Source organism: Solanum dulcamara, chromosome 7 (genome assembly GCF_947179165.1).
Source record: "Solanum dulcamara chromosome 7, daSolDulc1.2, whole genome shotgun sequence".
Classification (NCBI taxonomy): domain Eukaryota; kingdom Viridiplantae; phylum Streptophyta; class Magnoliopsida; order Solanales; family Solanaceae; genus Solanum; species Solanum dulcamara.
Genome location: NC_077243.1, coordinates 9,666,038 through 9,688,962, shown reverse-complemented (window position 1 = coordinate 9,688,962; position 22,925 = coordinate 9,666,038). Strand labels below are relative to the sequence as shown.

The following is a 22,925-nucleotide window of genomic DNA, read 5'->3' as shown; positions in this document are numbered from 1 at the left end:
CCAATATTATAAATTTAATGTAATTCATAATATATAATATACCTAATATTTAATTATCTATTTTAATATATCAAAATTCAGGAACTAACTCATTCTATGTCATTGAAGTCAAATCTGAAATTTTCTTTCCGATTATGTTCACTCATGATAAAATAAACTCACATGTCAAATTTCAGCTAAAACGGATCGTTATTCGACCCCCAAATCAAGATTTTATATGAAGAACCCTAGGGTCATATTCTCTTATTTCAACATTGTTTCTCCACCAATATACCCTAAAAATATATTAATAATCACATGAAAATTTAATGGAAAGGATGAGAATAATTACCTTGACGCTTTGGAATGAAAATACCTGTTTTTCTCTTCTCCTTTATTTTTCTTTTCCCCTTTCTTTTCTTTCTTCCTCCGTATGTTTTTTTTCAATTTCTGCGTTGTGTTTTTTTTTTCTGTTTACGCCGCCGTCACCTGATGGCTTAATGCCATATATATATATATTATTATTATTATTATTATTATTCTTTTATTATTATTTATTTCCTTTTTTTTGTTTTCTAAATTAATCATGTACTAAAAGTGATAAACCCTACTAACCTATTTTATTAAATATAAGAAAAGTGGTATAAGATATTAAATAAATTAACACTTTAGCCCATTAATTAAATTAATTCTCTAAAATTATCTCTCAATTAATTAACCAAAGTTACCGAATAGTCCAAATAACCCATTAAAATTTTACGAGAAGGGTCTCGTATGAAAGGAGGAGGATTCGTTCTCAAAATGACCTAACGGGTCATTACAAACATAAACAAACATCATAACATAATGAAATTGGATTAATTCTTACATTTTCCTTCCAACTTCTTCACTTCACCAAGACACCCAATCAACCAAACAAGGCTCCTATCTTACAAAATAACTTCATCATATTGTAGAGGACCTTTGAATTAGTAGGAATACTAGGAGAAAATAATTTTTGGAACAAGATTTCAAGGAACAAAATTTCCCTAGGCTTGTCCGATCTTCTCTCTATGTTTTCTCCTTCTATCTTCTTCCAATTCTCTTGAATATTCTAGAAGTTGGAAGATATAAAGACCCCTAGGTGAAATTACCATTTTGCCCCTCACCTTTTCTAATATTTCCAAGCTGAAATTCCAATTTTGCCCTTAACCTTTAATAGTATTTCCAAATGTGAAATTCCAATTTTATCCTTAACCTTTTATAGTATTTCCACATGTGAAATTCCAATTTTACCCTTAAACTTTTCCAATATTTCCAAATCCCAATTTAGTCATAAGAATTATGTATCCAACAAAATCAAACATAGTCTTGCCCTTGACTTGTTACCGTTATCCCAAAAATGTTCAATTGTGAAAAATAAAAATAAAAAAAATAAAAAAAATATGGGATATAACAAATCATCAAAAGTTTGGGATGTAAATTCTCTAGCATTATCAAGGCGAATAACTTTAATTGGATAATTTGAAAATTGCGCCATTAATTTTATTATTTGTGCTAATAATTTTGCAAACGCCAGATTACGAGATGACAAGAAACACACATGAGTCTGTCTTGATAATGCATTTATTAAGACCATAAAATATCTAAACAATCTACTAGATGGATGAATAGGTCCACATATATCTCCATGTATACGCTCTAAAAAGCCAGGAGATTTGATGTCAACCTTCAAGGTTGATGGTCTGACAATTAATTTGTCTTGATAACAAGCAGCACATGAAAATTCATCACTCATAAGAATTTTCAGGTTCTTTAACAGATGTCCAGTTGAATTTTCAAGAATTCGTCTCATCATTATTGATCCAGGATAACCTATTTGATCATCCCTTAGCACTAATTTATTTAGATCAGTAAACCAGAATCAGTAAACTTCTGGTTTATGATCAAATGTGCTTCAAATGCACTAATTTCTGCATAATATAGCCAGACGACAAAGTTGATAATTTTTCCAAAATATATTTCTGGCCTGAGACACTCTTGGTTATACCAAAGTATTCAATATTCATTTCATTTTGTGTCTCAACATGATATCCATTTCTGCGGATATCTTTAAAACTTAACAAGTTTCTTGGGAATTTAGAAGAGAACAATGCATCTTCTATAACAATTTTTCTCCCCTTAGGTAGAAATATAGTAGCTCTTTCGGAGCCTTCTATCATTTTTGAATTTTCAAAAATTGTAGTAACATTTACTTTTCTTCTAAGCAAGTAGGAAAAATATTTATCGTCTTTAAAAATAGCATGAATCATTCCACTATCAATTACACAAATATCCTCGTGATTGATTATTGATCCAAACAAAATTTGAGGCATATTCATATTTTTCTTCAAAAAGAAATAAAGTCAACATTATAATTAAAACATTGCTCATTGTATAAATTTTATTTATTTACATGAATTAGAAAAATATAAACATATTATTTAGTACAGACAAATAAAAACAATTATTTAAATATTATCAGGCTAATCAATATTCATATTTCCTTCTGAAAAATTGAAAAAATTAGCTACATCTAAAAGCATAGGCTCAATATTATCTTAAGAAATAAAGTTTGTCTCTAAATTATTTTCTGCCCTCTTCAAGAATGCCTGATATAGCTGAATCAGACATTTTGATGATCGGCATGTCTGTGACCAGTGTCACATACCTCCATATCTATGACATATACTTTTTGATTTATTTTTTGGTATAGCTTCTTGCTTTTCACTCTTCTTTTTATATTGCTGATCATTTCTCGGTGTCAACCGATCATCATAATTATAATTTCTTTTTCGTGCACGACCACGACCACAACTAGTGTCATGACCTCTTCTCGTTGGTTATAGTTTGTCCGATTCACTTCAGAGAGTGGCAAAGAATCAACGGGCCGACTATCATTATTTTTCATTTACATTTCGTTATGTCGTTTATCAATAAGAAGATGAGAGAGTAATTCAGAATATTTTTTAATTTTTTTTTCATAATATTGCTGCTGCAGGAGCATATTCGCGAGTGAAAATAAGATAAAATTATATTCAGTTATATTTTTAAAATTTATTAATCTCAAATTAAGCCAATCATAACATGCATGTGAAAGGATGACCAACTTCAAGTTGTCATATCTTTCTTTTAGATTCTTCCATAGTTTAAGGGGGTCTTTTAATATGAGACACTATAATTTTAACTTCTCGTCAAGATGGTGGCGGAGAAATATTATGACTTTGACACATTCTAGACTAGATGCCATATTGTCATCTTTGATGGTGTCTCCAGACCCATCAATTCTAGGTGTATTTCGGCATCTAGTGTCAATGATGAGTAACCTTTTTCAGTTATTCGACATTTAAAAAAATAAAATTCTTACCCTTTTGTTACCTTTTCAAAATAGCTTAAAGCGATGGAGGCTCGTGCTGATAACGTGTTATAAAACAAACTTAACTTAGCAAATTAATAAGAAGGAAAGACAAAAAAAATAGTAAGAAAGAGAGAGTTGAGAGAATTGAATATATGTATGTGCTCTTTCATTGCAAAAAATGGAAAGAAAAAGTGGTGGGCAACTTGTCCCCTTTAAATGAGCCTCATTACAAATGAAGCATCCACTATCATCTATATTATAATATACAGGTACTTTTATTGAAATAAAAACTAAGGTAAAAAGTATACCTTATTTTTACTTGAATAAGGTAAAAAGTATATAAATAATAAAATAAAAAGTACATCTTACTTTTATTAAAAAAAATAAAAAGTGGAAAAATTTTGTTTGAATTTTGAAACAGACTTTTCTAATTTTTTTCAAGGTATAATTTATACACCCAAAAAAATAGGACCCCCATATTTTGGGAGCCTAATGTCATGACCCGCCACTTGATCATGAGGATGGGGGAAAGAGCTGGAGTCTTGGAGAGGTTAATATAAGGCTCTAGAATATCCAAGAGAATTCTTGAAGAAGGTAGAAGAACTTAGAGTCTTGGAGAAGTTAGTGCAAGACTCTAGATTCTTGTAGAAGCTTGTAGAGAAGTCTTGAAAGACTTGGAATTCTCTAGAGTGTGTGGAGAGTTTTAGAGTATGGACTTCTTTGTAAATTTGGAAGGACTTGTATAGTAAATTTTATTTACTCTTAGGCCTCTTAGGAGTAGTATAAATAGAGGGGCATTCATTTGTAGAAGATCATCAAGCAATCAAACATTTTTTCAAAAGCAATACAAAAGCCTTTTTTATAAAAACTTTCTTGTCTTTCTTACAATTTAGCATTTCCTTAACGATCTAGTCTTAAAAGTTTACTTGAGCTTACAAGATCGTGAAAGATTCGTGAGTAAATTATCAAGTACCGTACAAAAGTCTTAATTGAAATTTAAGTCCGTGACACTAAGATCAAAGTATTTTTTTAATACTGTGCAGCAGGTCCTATTCTCAAGGTGCTCTAAAAAATAGCAAGCATGATCCTAATATTTTATTCATGTATCTTTAAAGTTATGGAGAAGTGAGACTTAATTGTCTATTGAATGTGAAATTATTATTCACGTTTTATTGAAAGTAATCCCAAATTATTTTTGTTTATTGGAGGTTCTTTATATAAAAAAACATTGTTATTGCTATTATTTGCTTCTTTTATTTGAAAATCATTTATGATATTCAGTCTACTCGGAAACATGAAATTCTTGCTATCTAATTAATATTTTATTAAAATTATTTATTATTATTAAATTTTGAGAGAATACATATAAAAGGACCAGGTATATTTATTTGGGTAATGTTTATTAGTTGGGTCAGGACGAATTAGAATAGAGGCATTTTTCTTTTTCGAGTAATTTGGTCCGATTTAAATTTTTTCATCCAATTAAAAATACGGGTGATAAATTTTACGAATATAGAGTTATAAATAGCGAAATAATATAACAAACAACAAAGTTAGTTAATAAATGAAAGTTGAAGAATATTTCTGACTAGGGCTGAACACGAAAAATCAAAAAACCGAACCAAATCGATAACCAAACCAAACCGGAAAAAAAACCCGACATTTATTTGGTTTGATTTGGTTTGGTTTTTAAATTTAAAAACCGACTATATTTGGTTTGGTTTTGGTTTCAAGTCTAAAAAAAATCAAAAAAAACGAACCAAACCGACTTTATATATACATATTTTAAATATTAAATTTGTATATATATGTGTGTGTATTTTAATTTTTTTATGAAAAAAATACAATTTATATTGATTTTTTATATTTTTGATCTTGGGCCATTCTTTTGAATTATACTAAATAAAGTAAAAATAAATAAAATATAGACTTCATACACAGAAAAACTACTCACAATTACAAATAGTAAAACTTTAGGTGAGTCATTCTCTATTATTAAACATGTATGCGTCAATCTTGGCTAGTAGCTACTGGCTACAATGAAATTTATAATAAGAAAATACTTTTGAAATTTATTTTCTGTTTATTCAAATAGTGACTACAAGGTATTTTAAAAACCGACAAAAACCGAAAAAACCGATAAAAACCGATAAAAACCGATAAAAACCGAATAGTAAAAACCGATATCGTTGATTTGGTTTGATTTGACAATTTGAAAAACCGACTCAATTGGTTTGGTTATTTTTTAATTAAAAACCGATCCAAACCGAACCGTGAGCACCCCTATTTCTGACCTTTTCTTTTCTTTCCAACACTTTTGTAGATCTTAAAGAAAAATCATTTATCAGAGGATTATATATTATTGAAAAAAGTGTAAAATAAAATAGATCTCATTTTTTTATATACTGATAAAAAATTGCATGGAAACATATGTAAGTCTAATAAAAATAAAGAGTTTAAGTTTTGTAAAAAAAATTAATGAAATGAATAAACTTTGGCTAGCTTTTTATTAATAACACACAAACAAAGAGAAAATTGTTGTAAAATATGGAGATGGTGGATGTCCATGTGCAAGTGGAAACCACCCCACTTTTTACCATGCAAGTGGGACCCACCTCCACTTTTTCCTCTGTGTCAAAACAAAGAAATTCGTCTATAAAAAAGCCATTTTCTTTGAGAAATGAATACACACAACTCTCTCAATTATCTCTTTCAATATTATATAGTTATTGAATTTACTAAAATATCTTTGATTATACCCCAAAAACTTCTACTGCTATTAAATAATTGAAAATTTTCTTCTACATTATTTAGGTATCGTTTGACCACAAATATTTTTAAATATGTTTGATTTTTTTTTTAGAAATTAGTGTTTTGCCATACTATTTAACATTATTTGGCAAATAATTTAAATTTTTCAATACTAGAAAATTTTAATATTTGGGTAAAATTCTAGAATTTGAAAGAATTAAAATTACTTCGAACTTTTATATTTTACAAAAGAAACAATAATTTATTAGTCTCAACTAAGATTTATCAGCCAATCAACTCCATTAATAACTAATAACATGTCAATGTCAACCAACCCCATTAATAATTATTTTCTTGTCCCATTTTATTTTATGTGATAACCTTTTCTTTTTAGTTTGTCTCAAAAAAATATTACTTTATTATAATTAATAATAATTTAATTATAAAATTTTATTTTTATCCTTAATAAAATAATTTACAATCACAAAAATATCTAATAATTGTTTTAGACCACAATTTTCAAAAATCTTTCTTTTTTTCTTAAATATCGTGCCAAATCAAATGGTGTCACATAAAATGAGACGAAGAACATGCCAACCAACATCATTAAATAACATCTCTATCCCATATGAGTATGCGATTAATGTATTATTCTTGTTCATATTGTTGTTTTCGTTTTTGTTGATTGTTATCAATTATGTTATAAGATTATTTTTTAATACAACATTATCATTATAATATGATAATACAAATTTATGTGTAGTTTAGATAATTTTTTTAGAACTTATGGATATAATATTTTTTTTTTAAAAAATAAATATTATACCCTATAATCTATAACCAAACTTGCCAGAAATAAAAAAGTAACAATACATTAAGCGGCTCGACCGATACGCTTGACCCGAGGAACAATTCATTCACCAAAAATCACCGGATACGCTTGGTTATATCAGAGGGAAAAGATGAAGCTGAATCACTCGAGCTTCACCACCTTCTTCAACTTTTAACAATTATGGCCACTTCTGATTCTCAGCGTCGCTGCGTATTTGGTTAGTATATTTTCCCCTAATTCTCTTTATCTATCAATTGGTTTTATGAAATTCTATGTGGGTTAGTGTAATTCCACCAAGTATTGCTTAATTAGTTGAAAAGATTGAAACTTTAACCAATTGGGCATATTGGGTGTTGGTAATTCGGTCCAATTTACGTTGCTTCTGTTTGTATTTTTGTATATGAGGACTGGTGGTAAGATATTAGCAGAATTTGTATGTAATTTTGGATTTATTTATGGGTTATGTAGTTGGGAATATACCATATGATGCTACTGAAGAGCAACTAATTCAAATCTGTGAGGAAGTTGGACCAGTTGTTTCCTTCAGGTCAGTTTATTTTCTCTGTCTTCTCCCTTATTTTACTCAGAAATAGTTTTATCTTTTATTTAGTTAAAGCAGCTCCTTTGGTTTTCCGTAGCGGGATGTAGAGGAGGTTGTACTGCTGCGAGTTTCCAACTTACAAGTGCACTAACGTATCTAGTATATGTAATAGTTGTAGTAAAACGCTACTATAAATACTCAACAACAGGGAAGATGATTGTATTTAACGAACTGAAATAGGGAAACTACAATATGAAAACTGAGAAAAGAAACAGTAACAAAGAAGGTGAAACAGTAACAAAGAATGGGATAAGATGCTAGAAGAAGGGGGTGACATGCCAGACAGAACGGGGATGAGTAGGACAAAGAATTCTCTTAACAATTTGCATAAACCTCTTTATACTACAGAGCACTACTTATGTAGCAACTATATTTCTTCTTAGCTTGTCAAATAGCCTTTCAACACCCTTTTGTCTACCACGATCCCAAACATAGTTCAATAACAATTTGCTGGGCTGTTTCATCTTTGGCTCTTGCGTAAATCATCCCCTGGACCAATCACTTCAACTTGGTCGCCTGTCTGGCCTATTCACAACAATACTCTTTTGATCTTGTCATCACAAATTCGGTGTTTTGTAATGCTGATTATCCGGTAATGGATCCATGTAGATGTTGTTTTGCTGATTGAGGATTTGAGGTGACTAATGGATAGAGTAAACTTGACGGTTTGAGAACCTTATATCATTTTTAGTTCTCTATAAAAATGAATGTTTTAAGTTTTTACTGCAGTTGGTTGAAAAAAATCTGTTCACTGGGAAGGATTTGAGTTCATCTGATAAGAGATGATCCCCCCCCCTCTTCCTCTCTCTTATTTGGACGACTCTACCTAGCATTTCCATCTTTTCATTCTTTCAGTTTCTTTGCCTCAGATTAGTGATTGATAGAGAAACTGGGAAACCAAAAGGTTATGGATTCTGTGAATACAAGGATGAAGAGACTTCCTTGAGTGCTCGTCGCAACCTTCAGGGTTACGAGATAAATGGACGGCAGCTAAGAGTTGATTTTGCTGAAAATGATAAAAATTCTGACAGAAATCGTGAACAGGTAAGATATTTAGACACCCTTAGCCATTTTTCTTATGAGTGTCCTTAGCAAAAATTACTTAGTGTGTTTCTTTCATTAGCTGTTCTTTTAGTTTCTTGTCGCTGGATTGAACAGCTGCTTTCCTGCTTATTTGAGCTGCATGTCTCAAGCAAAGGTTATTGGTTTTATACTACTCAATGACTGGCTATTTCAACATAGTCATGGTTGTGTTGGTGGAATTATAAAAATGCTTAAATTTCATGCAAGGTGGATTTGGCATTACATTAGCTTCTGTGGGAGATGAACTTCTTCTTTCTAGATATCCAACACTAACATCACTGGCTTTCACCCTTGTTAAAGACGTTAGATCTGGGGTCTTATGCTTTAACATTTTAGCTACCTAATCCACATGTCACGGGATGCACTCTTACCTCTAGACCAATGCCTCGGGGTGCTACCCAATAGATCAGTGTTAATCTTCCCCCATGGATAAGTACTGCTTTTCCACATAGCCAACTTCTTCTCATATCTTCGATTGTTCCTTGCCGCAAGTCAGATGCGTTATGTTTTGCTGCCAAATGTAGCAGGAACTGTCCTGTTTGCACCCCAAATCACAGTTAACTACTGAATAATTTCAACCCGGTTAGCTGAATAAAGAAGGCTCTTGCTCGTGTTAATGTGTAAACTTGAGTCAAGGCCTGCAATCTACAACATTCAATTTTTTGTTCTTTTGTTGTAAAAAAAGGTGCATTCTCCCACTTCTATACTAAACTAAAGTCCAAATTCTTTAACAAGTTATCTTCATGTACTTTTTTGGACCTACTTTCAGTTGAATACCTCAAAACTTCAGCTGTTACCTTAACAGTTATGCCCAAACAGAATACAGTTCCTTAATTAGGATGAAAGGAGTACTTCTTCATATTCAAACTCCTCTGGACAAAGATGGCGGAAGCATAAATATTGTGAGAGAACTTCATTTGTGAATTATTATCATATTTTTTTTCTGGACATCACTTTTTCTGACTCAAGCAAATACTTTATTGAACCTGTCGAGGAAAGAGAAAGGAAAACAAACTTATACTCTCTTCAAATGCTACTTTTTCTAATTTGAAATAAAAATCTATTCAATTGACCATGTTTCTTTTCTATACAGGGTCGCGGCGGACCTGGCATGGTCGCGAATGCTGGTGTGTTTCAATTTCACATCTTTTTTTCACCCTTTCTTTTCCAATAGGCAAAAGAGAGGGGGCATGAGATTCATATCATCAATTAGTTTTTCCTTTCTCTCTTTGGAATATTAGAATCTAACTTCTTCTATGGTAATGTCTTATTAGATCCCAAAAAGCACATTGGGGGATCAGCTGTCCCTGTGGATTCTGCACATCAGCAGCCATTAGGCATGCCAGTAGCTATGACTGCTGCAGCCGTTATGGCGGGGGCTCTTGGAGCTTCTCAGAGTGGCAGCTCATTCAGTCAGTCTGGAGTAGATCCTTTAACATTACATATTTCCAAATTGTCTAGGAGCCAACTGAATGATGTTATGTCTGAGTTTAAGGTAAGGATGTTGATTAAAACCTTCTCCTATTCATGATATTTCGTCCTTCTTGAATATTGCTGCAGAATTATAACCTAGAGACAAACTTGGAGTATGAATAAGAAAAAAAAGCAAACTTCAAGTAGCTTTCAAAGACATTCTGCTAAGTTATGCTAGAAGTAACAGAAACAATACAAACTACTCTTATGGCCGGAGGTATCGAAATTAACTAGCTAAATGGTCTTATCCTAGCAGATTATTTCCTTTATTATAGTGTCAATCAATGTATGTGATCCTCGACTTTCGTGGATAACTGCTTGACGCCTTGACATGATTATTGTAATTCTGATGGCAGGCAATGTGTACACAAAACAAGGAACAGACACGCCAACTGCTGCTAGCAATTCCAAATTTGTCAAAAGCTCTTTTTCAGGTATTGACCTATGGTAGATGCTCAACATATTTGCTAGCTTCTGCTGTTGCTTAGCTTTTTTGCTATTGCTGACTTCTCAATAATAAAAACAATCACGTATTCTTCATAGTTGGTGACCCCATAGATGTCATTATGGCTTCTGTGCTTATGCCATTCATTACTTCAGCATGGCCAAGCAGCCACGCAAGGCTTCTAAAACTGCACTTACGGTGTTCTGTCCTCGGCTGTTTCTTTCATCAGTATTTGAAAGTCAAAATTCTAAACTTTTTTCTAGATTAGGATAAATGAATCTGTTCACTGATGTTTATCACATGGTCTGCCAATGTGCATAAGAGTTGTATGAGACTATGAGTTGGGACTACCTTATTAAAAAAAAGGAGTTGTAAGAGTTGGGACTACGTGAGAAAGTTAATATATTGGAGCACTTAAAAATATCTTCTGGATTTTCCCAACATTTATCCATCTGAACAAGGGCCAACTTGGCTTTCGCCTAGCGTCTACTTTTTTTAAAATGGCTTCTTTTCAAATGGAGTTTCAGAAAAAGTTCCACGGAAAATAGCAATTTGTGCCTGGCCAAATTATTTGAGAGGTGTTTTTATCAATACAACAACAACAACAACAACCCAGTGAAATCCCACAACGTGGGGTCTGGGGAGGGTAGATTGTACGCAGACCTTACTCCTACCAAGGTAGGACGGCTGTTTCCGAGAGACCCTCGGCTCACAAAAAAAAAAAAAAAAAAAAAAAAAAAAAAAAAAACGGAAAAGGGGGTCAGATAAAGTTAAAAAAAATTCAAAGCGCTATAGAAAAATAAATCACGAAGGCATCACAGATAAAATAGAGTAATCAAAAGTACTGAAAGCAATAAATAGTAACAGAAATAGCAGAAATGAGAGTACAAGGAATTGTAATGTGCTAGTGCGCCTATGAATAGGGAAGAATAACGATACTATGTACTAGCCTTCTACCCTAATGTGGGTCCTCCACAGCCTCCTATCTAAGGTCATGTCCTCGGTAAGCTGTAACTGAGCCATGTCCTGTCTAATCACCTCTCCCCAATACTTCTTCGGCCTACCCCTACCTCTTCTGTAGCCATCCATAGCCAACCTCTCACACCTTCTCACTGGGTCATCTGTGTCTCTCCTCTTCACATGCCCAAACCATCTCAGTCGCATTTCCCGCATCTTGTCTTCCACCGAGGCCACTCCTACCTTGTCCCGAATAGCCTCATTTCTAATCCTGTCGCTCTTGGTGTGACCACACATCCATCTCAACATTCTCATCTCGGCAACTTTCATCTTTTGAATGTGAGAGATCTTAACTGGCCAACACTCTGCCCCATACAACATAGCCGGTCTAACCACCACTTTGTAGAATTTGCCCTTAAGTTGTGGTGGCACCTTCTTATCGCATAGCACTCCGGAAGCGAGCCTCCATTTCATCCACGCTGCCCCAATACGATGTGTGACATCATCGTCAATTTCCCCGCTGCCTTGCATGATAGACCCAAGATACTTGAAACTACTTCTCTTTTGAATAGCTTGGGCACCAAGCTTAACTTCCACGCCAACCTCGTGAGGTGTCTCACTAAACTTGCACTCTAAGTACTCAGTCTTGGTCATACTCAGCTTAAACCCTTTAGACTCCAAGGTATGTCTCCAATCCTCCATCTTAGCATTAACTCCACTACGAGTCTCATCAATCAGGACTATGTCATCCGCGAAAAGCATACACCATGGCACCCCACCTTGAATTTGTCGCGTCAATGCATCCATTACCAAGGCAAATAAAAATGGACTTAGAGCTGATCCTTGATGCAACCCCATCCCAACTGGGAAATGCTCTGAGTCCCCTCCTACTGTCCTTACCCTGGTTTTGGCTCCCTCATACATGTCCTTGATCACCCTAATGTATGCCACAGGTACATCTTTAGCCTCCAAACATTTCCATAGTATCTCTCTTGGAACTTTATCGTAGGCCTTTTCTAAGTCGATGAATACCATATGCAAGTCCCTCTTCCTCTCCCTATATTGCTCCACCAGTCTCCTCATAAGATGGATGGCTTCTGTAGTTGAGCGTCCCGGCATAAATCCGAACTGGTTCTCTGAAATAGACACGCCTCTCCTCACCCTCATCTCCACCACTCTTTCCCACACTTTCATAGTGTGGCTTAGTAACTTGATACCTCTATAGTTGTTGCAACTCTGGATATCCCCTTTGTTTTTGTATAGAGGGATCATTACACTCGACCTCCATTCTTCGGGCATCGTTGCCGTTTTAAAGATGACATTAAATAACCTAGTCAGCCACTCCAAACCTACCAAGCTGGCACTCTTCCAAAATTCCCCAGGAATCTCGTCAGGTCCGGTTGCTCTTCCCCAGCGCATCCTACGAACAGCACCCTTAACCTCTTCGACCTTAATACTCCTGCAATATCCAAAATTGCGACGCCTCTCTGTATGTTCCAAATCTCCCAACACAAAGTCTCTGTCCCCTACGTCATTCAAGAGTTTATGGAAGTATGACTGCCACCTCTGTTTAATGAGAGTCTCTTCTACCAATACTTTTCCATGCTCGTCCTTAATACACTTCACTTGGTCCACATCGCGTTCCCTTCTCGCCCGCACCCTGGCTAGCTTGAACAATTTCCTATCCCCACCTTTTTCTTCTAGTTCAGCATAGAGGCGTTCAAAAGCTATCGTTTTTGCCGTCGAAACAGCCGACTTCGCCTCCTTCTTCGCCATCTTATAAAGTTCCTTATTCGTCCACTCCTCCACCTCATCCGTGCTTTCTATCAACTTCGCGTATGCCATTTTCTTTGCTTCCACCTTCCCTTGCACTTCTACATTCCACCACCAGTCCCCTTGATGTCGACTACGACTGCCTGTCGAGACTCCCAACACTTCCCTTGCTACAACCCTAATACAACTAGTCGTCCTATCCCACATACTGTTCGCATCCCCACTACTATTCCAGGCCCCCATGTCCTTCAATTTCTCTCCCATCTCTAAAGCACTAGCCGTGGTCAAACTCCCCCATCTGATCCTAGGTCGATCATTCCCGACCCTCTTCTTCCTCGTCATCTTGATCCCTAAATCCATTATCAATATAGCGACAATTTTGTGTTTGACTGATCTTCCCAAAAAGTGCTTTTAAGTCAAATTACGAAAAAAGGACATGTAAAGATTCACTTTGCATAAAGTACTTGTTAAAAAAAAAATTTTCACTTCACACTTAGTATTAGTTAAATAGATAAATGATGTTAAATTGTTCTCGTCTGAGGCATTAATTAAGTTTTTCATTATTATTTATTTAAATTGTAAATATAAATTAAGGGGGAACAGTTTGGTTGGGAGGAGATGGTGCAAGAAAGGAGAACTTGAGTGAATTGGGAAGGGATAGTTTGTAAATTTGATTTTTGGTATGGGTACTGTTTTCATGACGAATTGATTGTTTGCTACTACTATCAAGGAGAAGTTACAAGTTTCCACTTCCTTCCAACTGCAGAAAAGAAAATTGCTTCTGCTACAATTTAGAATCACTTATTTTTTATAAAAGCTTGACCAAACACCTTATATCTCCAAAATAGTGATTTTTTAACTATAAACAATATAGGCACTTCTTGTTTCCTAGCAGCTTGGCCAAACAACTCAGGTTCAAATCTTTTCTTCACCCTAGTAAGATCATGAAACTTGGCCAAATAGGTTATGAGATTCAGATTCAAACCTTCTCTTCACCCTAGTAAGATCATAAAACTTCAATCCATAGTTCCTTGAAATTGCATGTATTATCAAATATTATGTACAAAATCGAAAGTAGTGAATATGAACAAAAGACAGTAGATCTTGAACTCTTTTTCCTTTGCTTTTTCTCCCTTTTTTCTGCAGTTGATACAATACTTCCATTGTTAATGTGTTTTTTATGGTAACTTGGTAGATGCAGATATATATTGAGGTTGATGGATAGTTTTCCTTTGCTCTTCCAAAATATGGTGCAAAATTGAGAATAACAAAATTTTCTTGGAAAATATGAGAAAAATGATGTGTTGCAACCACCATATGCCACATATAAAAAGTTAATTTGAACTAAATGATCAGTTTCATAATCTGACATAATGCTAGCTTTTTTGATCAGCGGAGAAGTACTGATTCTCTATTTTTTTAAACATATACCCTCTTTAAAATACTTAGTATAGCACCCAAGAGTGTGGCCTAATGATTGATGAAGTGGGTACAAATCCATGAGATTGTAGGTTTAAATCCCAACGGAGACAAAACACTAGTGATTTCTTTCCATTTGTCCAAGCCTTGATGGATAGAGTTATCTGATACCTGTGTTGGTGGGAGGTAGCAGGTACTTGGTGGAATTAGTAGAGGTGTGCATGAGCTGGCCCGGACACCATAGTTTAAATCCCAACGGAGACAAAACACTAGTGATTTCTTTCCATTTGTCCAAGCCTTGATGGATAGAGTTATCTGGTACCTGTGTTGGTGGGAGGTAGCAGGTACCTGGTGGAATTAGTAGAGGTGTGCACGAGCTGGCCGGGACACCATAATCATAAAAATAAATGCTTAGGATAATCCTCAAGGGACCACATGCTGGCATTGTCCTTGTAGGGGGAGGATTGTGACAAAGTGGGTTCCTTGCCATTGCTCACTTCTTGCCCAGTTATCATTTCATACTTTTAGCACTTATATATTTTTTTGTAGATAAGATACAACAGATAACCATCAGAGATATATGTTACTTAGCTGACTTTCGCACTGGCACCTGTTAATGTTTTTTGGGCAGAATTTACAGTCATTATCTATTGAGCCTTGTGGTCGGGCCCTTTTCTGGACCCTGCGCATAGCGGGAGCTTAGTGAACCGGGCTGCCCCTTCTGACTTAACAGTCATTATCTAGAAATCTGTTAAGAGTGACATCAAACATTTGGTTTTAATTGATCTGAGTGTCAATTTTTATCATCCTGAGATGCAGAGTAGAAAGCCCATATTTTGGACATGCATTTTCTGTATAATTTCACTATAATAAGTGAAATAAAGAAAGGGAAATACTTACATTTTTCTTACAGGTGACATATATAAATAACAAATGAAGATACTGCTGCTATGATTTTTTCTTGTACTGTGGATAGCTCGCAGTATCATCACAGGAATGACCTTTGCTTTTCCCTGAACACCTGTGCTGTATGCTTAATGTTTTAGATGTTTTCCTGCATTGCAAATTGCATAGCCGTTTTTCTTTTCTGGAGTGCTAGCATGCCTTATTGCACGTGAAGGGGGTCATATTACTAGTTGTGAGTTTCAGAATAGCACTGTTGCTTCTTTTTACATTGCATGATTACTGAAATCACACGCTTACAAGTTTGTATTTGTCTGCCAATGCAGGCACAGCTAATACTGGGAATGGTAACTCAATCAATGGTTCGTTCACTGGCTCCATATTTAATTTTTATATCACTCTCTCTCTCTCTCTTCATATATATATATATATATATATAAAAGCTGTCAAGTTGTCTATTCGAAATTCCTACTGCTTTCCTAATTTCCTTTACTTTATTGTTCTTTTGAGTTTGATTCCCATCATTTTGGTATCAGAGTCAGGTTAAGGACTCTTTCTATAATTCTTGCCTATTTCTTGATTTTATTTGAAATCAGTATATAAATGTGCGCACGCTGTTTTCTTCCTTTTCTTGGGGACATTCTACTGCTGTTTTAGTTGTTTTTGAGGCATCAGTTTGTCCAAGAGCAACACCTAATCATTTTTGAAATGTGCAGTTGCAGACCCCAAATATTCGGCAGTCTGCTGTACCTCAGATGCAGCCATTGTTGCTAGATAGTCAGCGAAGTCAACAACTAGCAACTCAGTCTCTTCCTGGGTTACCCCCACTTCCCCCTAGTTTACTCCCCCAGGCACGGCCTCAGATTCAACCAGCGCAACCAGGGCAGAACCAAGTTTTGCAGAGTCTGTTGCCCACGCCTTCTAGAATCCTTCAATCAATGCAACCCCAGGTCAATGTTTCAATTAACCCACCAGTTCAGGTGGGAACTTCCTCTGCTATAAAGCAGCAAATGCAGCCTTCTTTCTTACAACAAGCTGGGCCAGTTGCGTCTACGAATTTTACATATAATAATCAGCTGGGGACAGCAAATACAAGCTATCCTCCTCCTCCATCAATGCGTCCCCCATTATTGGAACAAGGTTTTCAGGTGCCTATTTTTCTTGACTGTTAGTCTATTACTGCAAATAAAAGAGCAGTGATGGTGAAATATAAAATCTATGGAAGCCTTAGTTTGAAAATGACTTAAGGTCTGTATAACTTACTTTGGATGATTGTCGTGCTCGACTGGTTGAGTAAGTTATTAATAAATTTACTTTTGGAAGGAAGAGAGCTTACTTGTATGACTCCCAAACACAATGAAAATAGGAATTACGTAGGATAGTTGCTATATGAAACAGTATACTTACAGTGATGTTATACCATGTCACTTCCAAAGGGTAATCAATGTGATCTTGTATAATTCTGTTTGTTTTTTTGGTAACAGGGAAACCCTTCAGCAGCTTCTGGGGTCTTGGATAATACAAATAAAGACTCTCGACGACCACAGGCTCCTAATAGTTCATCTTTGATTACCAGACCAGCTTACTCTTCAGGTTTACCTGAGGAGAAGAGGGGGGCAGCTAACAATCTAGATCTTCTGAGTCGGCCATCAAAAATGACAAGGCTAAATGATGGAATTAGTTATGCCTTGCCTGATGCGAGTGTATCTATGCCCCAGTCAGGACCCTCAATTCAAATTTCAGTTGCAGCAGAAACGTCAAACCCTGATAAACAAGCTAGTCAGGTAATTTTAGATTGTTGCGTTTTTTTTTAATCAATTGAAGACACTTAGATCAATTGCAAATGAAAAATGAATTTAGATGCTTCTACCCCCATTTGTCTTCTTGCTTGATATATTGATTTGAAAGATTGCCTAACTAGTACTTCCAATGCAGTCTTGTACAATCCTGGATATGAATATGTCAAATGCTTTTATTTATTTATTTCTTCATAGAAGCAACTGTGTTACTATATTTAGAATCATGCAGGATGTAGCTATAATATGGTAATTTTAGTTACTCTATTAAGATGATGTTCTTCTCTTTCAACAGGCGGAGCTTCCCTCAGACGTTGAGTCTGCCTTGCTGCAACAAGTACTGAGTCTCACTCCTGAACAATTAAGTTCACTTCCACCAGATCAGCAGCAGCAGGTGATTCAGCTCCAACAGATGCTTCGGCAGCCAACATAGCCAAACCATTTTTACGCAAAGATGACCTCAGATACACCTGCAAGCTGAGTTTCTTTGCCCCTCTGGAATATTTGTGCAGAAGGGCATGTTGTGTCTTGGATCATTTTCCATATTGTAAAGTGATTGATTTCAGAAGGATCTAGCATAGGATTATCAAATACACTAGAGTGTATTACATTCATGTAACGGTTATGAGCAGGTTGTTTTTACAAGATAAATGAAAGAAAAGAGGAATTTTGTGGCTTCAGTTGTACTCTAGCATTAGATATTTAAGAGGCATCTTCTTCATTTCCCAACTATGTTTCAGCTGCAAGTTATTTGTTTAGTTTTTTTGTTAATGGAACTCCTGCCTTAGTGATACTAAACATATTTATTCCTATTATTGTTCTGAAGCACCCTATAAAAGTCTGGAGAATGCTTTTTGGAGTTGTCGATGATTCTTTTGTGAAGGACGCTTATCATATTAATTAAGAATTTTTTTGCACCTCCTATTTTTAGCACATTTTCAAATTTGTGGACAATAAACACTACTTTGAGGAGAGAAAAAAAAGTAGGATAGTCAGTTACTTGAGCTAAGAGGTGCAAAGTTTGATTCTTACTCGCCACTTTTCCTTTTCCTTCCGGTCATTCAAACAAGAAGATTACTAAGTTTTATGAGTATTCATTCTGTATTATTATAAATCATCTCATGAAAAGTATAATTAAATATTTTCTTAACATGGAAAGATGCTATGATATTTTTTTTAAAAGATAAATTAAACAAGAGAGAGTAATAGAGGTGGTATGCCTTTGGCCGTGTTTGGACATAATTTAAAATCAAATTGATTTGAAGTTTTTGTTTGACCACACAACTTGAATTTTTTTCTCATAAATATGAAAAATTCACCAATTGTGAAAACTAATTTATTTATTTTTTTAAAATCAAATTCTTACACAATCTTATTAATATAGAGACATTCTAAGGTGTTCTCCATTACTTTAATAAATAAATATTAATAATTACAAACTTTCAAATACACATAACTAATCAACTATTCTTTAATGTAATTTTTTACATGGTACCAACAATCTTCTAACTCCGAAGATGAATTTTTCTTGCAAAATTTAAAGTGATTTTTTATATAAAATAAAAAGTTATGGCAAAATAGCATGTATTATCCAAACGCGTACTAAAGCAAAACAAAATTGAAAAGATGTGTGAGCCAGAATACTGCCATCATACATATCAGTTATCACATTTCTCTTTCAATGTTGTTCTCTCTACAGAAGGGGGAATGGCATTCCAGTTGGTTCTTAGACCTCCATTACTAGGTCGCCATCTTATCAAAGCTACTCCGCTTGTTGCCACTGGATATAGCACCTTACGTATTCGGAATTGCCTCACTATGGACCCTCACAAATCTCAAAAGGTACTTCTTTATATTATTATTCTGTTTAAAAATTCAGGAATTTGTGCTTAAAATTAGACATCTATTGATGAAATGTCTAGAACAGAAATGTCTTTAGGTTTTTGCAGCTCTTGAATACTAGAAAGGAGTGATTGTTTGGACTACATACATTTTGTGTTACTTCTTCAATTAACTATCTACTGAAAATTGTTAGCTCTGCTTGAGTGCTTGCGGGACAGATCTTGCTTTTATTGTTCCATCTTATTCTCAGCTTCTAACTGAAGTGATTGATTTCTATGCAATTATTTTCAGTTTTCTATTGTCTTCGAAAGCTTTTGATATAGTCTCGTCTTGGAACTGTTCTTTTTCATGAAATTTGTGGAAGATTGAATTTAAGTAGATTCAATCCATGAGGTCATTCTGTCTGTGTATCCAAACGATAGAAATGTTAAGTGACTCCATGGAACATTATGAATTCCCCACAACACAGTTCAAGGAGATTTGGGAAACTCAGATTATGATCTACCGAATTTGATGGGAATATGGAATAAAAGCTCTTAGTGAAATACTAGACAAACTGTTTGCTAAATTCCATCTCATGAGACCGACCATATATGCACTTCTCACACAAACAATGCTGTGATAAAATCTGATGGTGCCATATTTGTGCGTTGCAGTTAGTGCTGGATGTAAAGGAGAGACTTGAAAGGGAATATACAGATCTCCCAGTAGGAAGAAATGGAAGAGATGATGAGGAGATGATTCTGTGGTTCCTGAAGGATCGAAAATTCTCAGTTGATGATGCTGTTTCTAAGCTGCATAAAGCCATTGTAATTATATTGTTTATGTTTCTAGAATCATCACATTAATTTGACTGCCACACTCTGACTTGTTTCTAGAATGGATTCCTCTGCCTTTTATTGACTTGTTCGCACTGTGTCAAAATAATTTAATCCAGTTCTCATGAAGTGGCTTTATAAAACATAGGACACTGAATTGCCAAGAGCCTAAGATTACTGCAAACATTTCATTACCTCATGGTTATGAAAAGAATTGGATATTGTTCCTCTTTCCTGCCAGTTGACTTGTTTCGCTGTGTCAATCCTTCATTTCAATTGTCATGAAATTTACTTACAAGCTGCATCTGAGTTGGATATTTGCAATGTAATAGTTACTGTAAGCTTCAAGAGTAAGAAAGGACACTTACAATGGTGTTATCTCCCAAACTTTCAGAGATGGCGTCATGAATTTGGTGTATCAGACTTGTCAGAAGAATCAGTTAAAAGTAGTGCTGAAACTGGAAAAGCTTATGTGCATGACAATTTTGATGTCAACGGAAGACCAGTCTTGATAGTGGACGCATCAAAGCATTTTCCTCAGGTAACAATGAGACCCAGCTTATCTTAAAACTAGTTTAGTAACACCAGAAGGATGTACCATTTGCTTTTCATTCAGAGAACCAAACTTTGAACCCACCTCTATTTTGAATGATCAGAATTTCTTTAAGTCATATGCGCCTGATTCCATTGTTTAAGTAAAAGCTTGAAGATTTTGTTTTATTTTTTAAGCTAACGTGAGTGAAATTGAAGTGTTACTGATGTAAATAATGAAACATGCATTTGTACTTTCTCCTAGTTATTTCATGCATGAGTGGATTTTGCTATCATGAAACTTCCGAATTTTGACCCTTAGCTAGATCTTATTCTTTATATTTGTTGAAGTACTATTTTTCGGAATGCTTCCAATTGTACTAATTGGATATATAAAACTTATCAATCTATTATAATTTCTTAAGGAGAATGAAAGTGTTCCTCCAAACTTGCGATTTTGGGTGGAAAAGCAATAGAATGTTGGGAACTGGAGATTTCTAATGAAACAAAGTTTTTACCCTGTAGATGCTGTTTAGCTGTTTTAGTCTCTACACTAAAATTTGGTGCCACAGAAGCAGGATCCTGATGAAGATGAGAAGTTATGCGTCTTTCTAATTGAGAAGGCATTGAGCAGACTTCCCGCTGGCAAACAAGATATACTTGGTATATTTGATCTGAGAGGGTTTGGAACAGAGAATGCAGATCTTAAGTTCCTTACTTTTTTGGTAATGTCCTTTGTAGTTGCTCTTTTACATTTTTTGCATGGTTTATCTCTCCTTGTCTTAGTTTAGGATGATTTAAGTCGTAAAGTTTTCTATCTTCTTTCTCTTTTTTCTTTGTGGCTAAACTATGCTGATATAATACTTGTTGTATCACCTTTGTCAAGCAAAACTCAACTTTCATGATGCTGATACATCATGAAAAATTATGCTTCAGAAACTTAATGGTGTTGCTCTTGGTGTTTACTTGTATTTCAGTATATTGCATTTAGCATTTTTCATCAGAATCTTGAACAGTTTAAAATTGCATGCTGAGTTCCTATTATTCATTCTGGCGCAGTTTGATGTGTTCTACTACTATTATCCAAGACGATTGAGTCAGGTTCTTTTTGTTGACGCTCCTTTTGTGTTCAAACCACTATGGCAGCTTGTCAAACCCATGCTCAAGCAATACTCGTCATTGGTAAGAATTTCCATGCTTTATTAATTAGGGAGTTAATTCTTTGCTGACTTCTCATATATATTGTTTCTGTTTTAGTTATAAATCGTATATTTAATAGCTCGACTTATATTCTCACTTTATAGTAAACATAGTTCATTTTGATTTTATTTCAAGAATTAGACAAGGTCTTGAAGTTATTTCCCCTTTGAATCAGCTCTTCATGGTTGCTACTAATGCATGTTTTTAGACAGACACACTGAGATAGTATATTTACTGCCTGTAACCTCACTTTTTATGTCTGCTTTTACTCATTATACAGTGAGCCTCTAGGCTAAAGCAAGCATGAAATATCCATATGATTTGGCCCCTTTGATGCAATAGTCTTCAGTTTCTCGTAACTTTCATTCCATGATTAGTTATTTATGTCATTCAAACCTTTTATTCTTTGCCGTTAATATATTGGACAACATAAGAAGTGGCTGTCTCAAATTCTGATTACATAATATTCATTTTATCTTGACTGAACAAAAATAGTTACTCCATATATTGTTTCAGCTGCTTTGATATGTTATCGTCTTACACTTGTATTTGAAATTTCAAAGGTGAGATTTTGCTCGGCGAAGGAGGTCAGGGAGGAGTATTTTACAGAGGACACACTCCCAGCTAGCTTTAGAAAATGAAGACAAGGAGCACTTGTTACACCAATGCTTTGATATACGGGGAAAAATAGAAACGACTGGTACATGATACATAGAAGCTTTGACGAAGATAACATTGACAAGCTCAATGTTGGAAAGGGCTAATGAAATCGTATTCTAGACGTTTCAAATTTGCATGAACGGGAGACAATCTTTCCTAAAGCCCTGTGTTAGAGTTAGGATCAACTACAACATCAATGATGTATCAAAAAAAGCTCATACAATGTATACTTGGTTTTGATTCATATACAATAAAAAGTTACTGTGATGATGCTCCCCCAAGGCTCTTTTCAAGCTAAAGCTTGTACAGGGCAAGATGTGTGGTAGACCCATGTCACCCGTTCGAATCCTGTTATGAGAAGGGTAGAGGGGAGAGTCCATTATCCACTGAGTTTGAAAGTTGTAAACACCGAATTTCTCGGTTATTGTTAGGGAAAAAGATTACTGCAATGACATCTTAAGGCAAGGTACTTGTTTGTTTCATTTG

The 22,925-nt window shown here is 34.8% G+C and overlaps 2 protein-coding genes across 4 annotated transcripts; both read left to right on the top strand.

Annotated features, from left to right (window-relative positions):
- Positions 1-6,969: 6,969 nt before the first annotated feature.
- On the top strand, positions 6,970-18,226 carry LOC129893853 (cleavage stimulating factor 64). The gene is made up of 10 exons (XM_055969273.1): positions 6,970-7,155; positions 7,407-7,485; positions 8,409-8,583; positions 9,716-9,749; positions 9,897-10,117; positions 10,452-10,529; positions 15,919-15,954; positions 16,309-16,740; positions 17,077-17,376; positions 17,684-18,226. Exons 1-10 carry the CDS (start codon positions 7,119-7,121, stop codon positions 17,819-17,821), a joined length of 1,530 nt encoding a protein of 509 aa, XP_055825248.1. The 5' UTR covers positions 6,970-7,118; the 3' UTR covers positions 17,822-18,226.
- Positions 18,227-19,028: 802 nt separating this feature from the next.
- On the top strand, positions 19,029-22,706 carry LOC129896217 (uncharacterized). Of its 3 annotated transcripts, none has more exons than XM_055972070.1 (6): positions 19,029-19,230; positions 19,887-20,039; positions 20,443-20,589; positions 21,152-21,304; positions 21,726-21,761; positions 22,343-22,706. In XM_055972070.1, exons 1-6 carry the CDS (start codon positions 19,096-19,098, stop codon positions 22,418-22,420), a joined length of 702 nt encoding a protein of 233 aa, XP_055828045.1. In that variant the 5' UTR covers positions 19,029-19,095; the 3' UTR covers positions 22,421-22,706. The 3 variants fall into 3 exon arrangements, with proteins under 3 accessions (XP_055828045.1, XP_055828044.1, XP_055828046.1); XM_055972069.1 differs by having other exon boundaries at positions 19,032-19,230; positions 21,639-21,761; XM_055972071.1 differs by lacking the exon at positions 19,887-20,039 and having other exon boundaries at positions 19,032-19,230; positions 21,639-21,761.
- Positions 22,707-22,925: the final 219 nt, after the last annotated feature.

Excerpts from the sequence above, each read along its gene's own strand:
- LOC129893853 (XM_055969273.1), top strand. The coding sequence starts at position 7,119 with ATGGCCACTTCTGATTCTCAGCGTCGCTGCGTATTTG. Across the intron at positions 8,584-9,715 it reads CTGACAGAAATCGTGAACAG|GGTCGCGGCGGACCTGGCAT; the intron begins GTAAGATATTTA and ends TTTTCTATACAG. Across the intron at positions 10,118-10,451 it reads ATGTTATGTCTGAGTTTAAG|GCAATGTGTACACAAAACAA; the intron begins GTAAGGATGTTG and ends TTCTGATGGCAG.
- LOC129896217 (XM_055972069.1), top strand. The coding sequence starts at position 19,096 with ATGGCATTCCAGTTGGTTCTTAGACCTCCATTACTAGGTCGCCATCTT. Across the intron at positions 20,590-21,151 it reads CATCAAAGCATTTTCCTCAG|AAGCAGGATCCTGATGAAGA; the intron begins GTAACAATGAGA and ends TTGGTGCCACAG. Across the intron at positions 21,305-21,638 it reads TTAAGTTCCTTACTTTTTTG|TTTGATGTGTTCTACTACTA; the intron begins GTAATGTCCTTT and ends ATTCTGGCGCAG.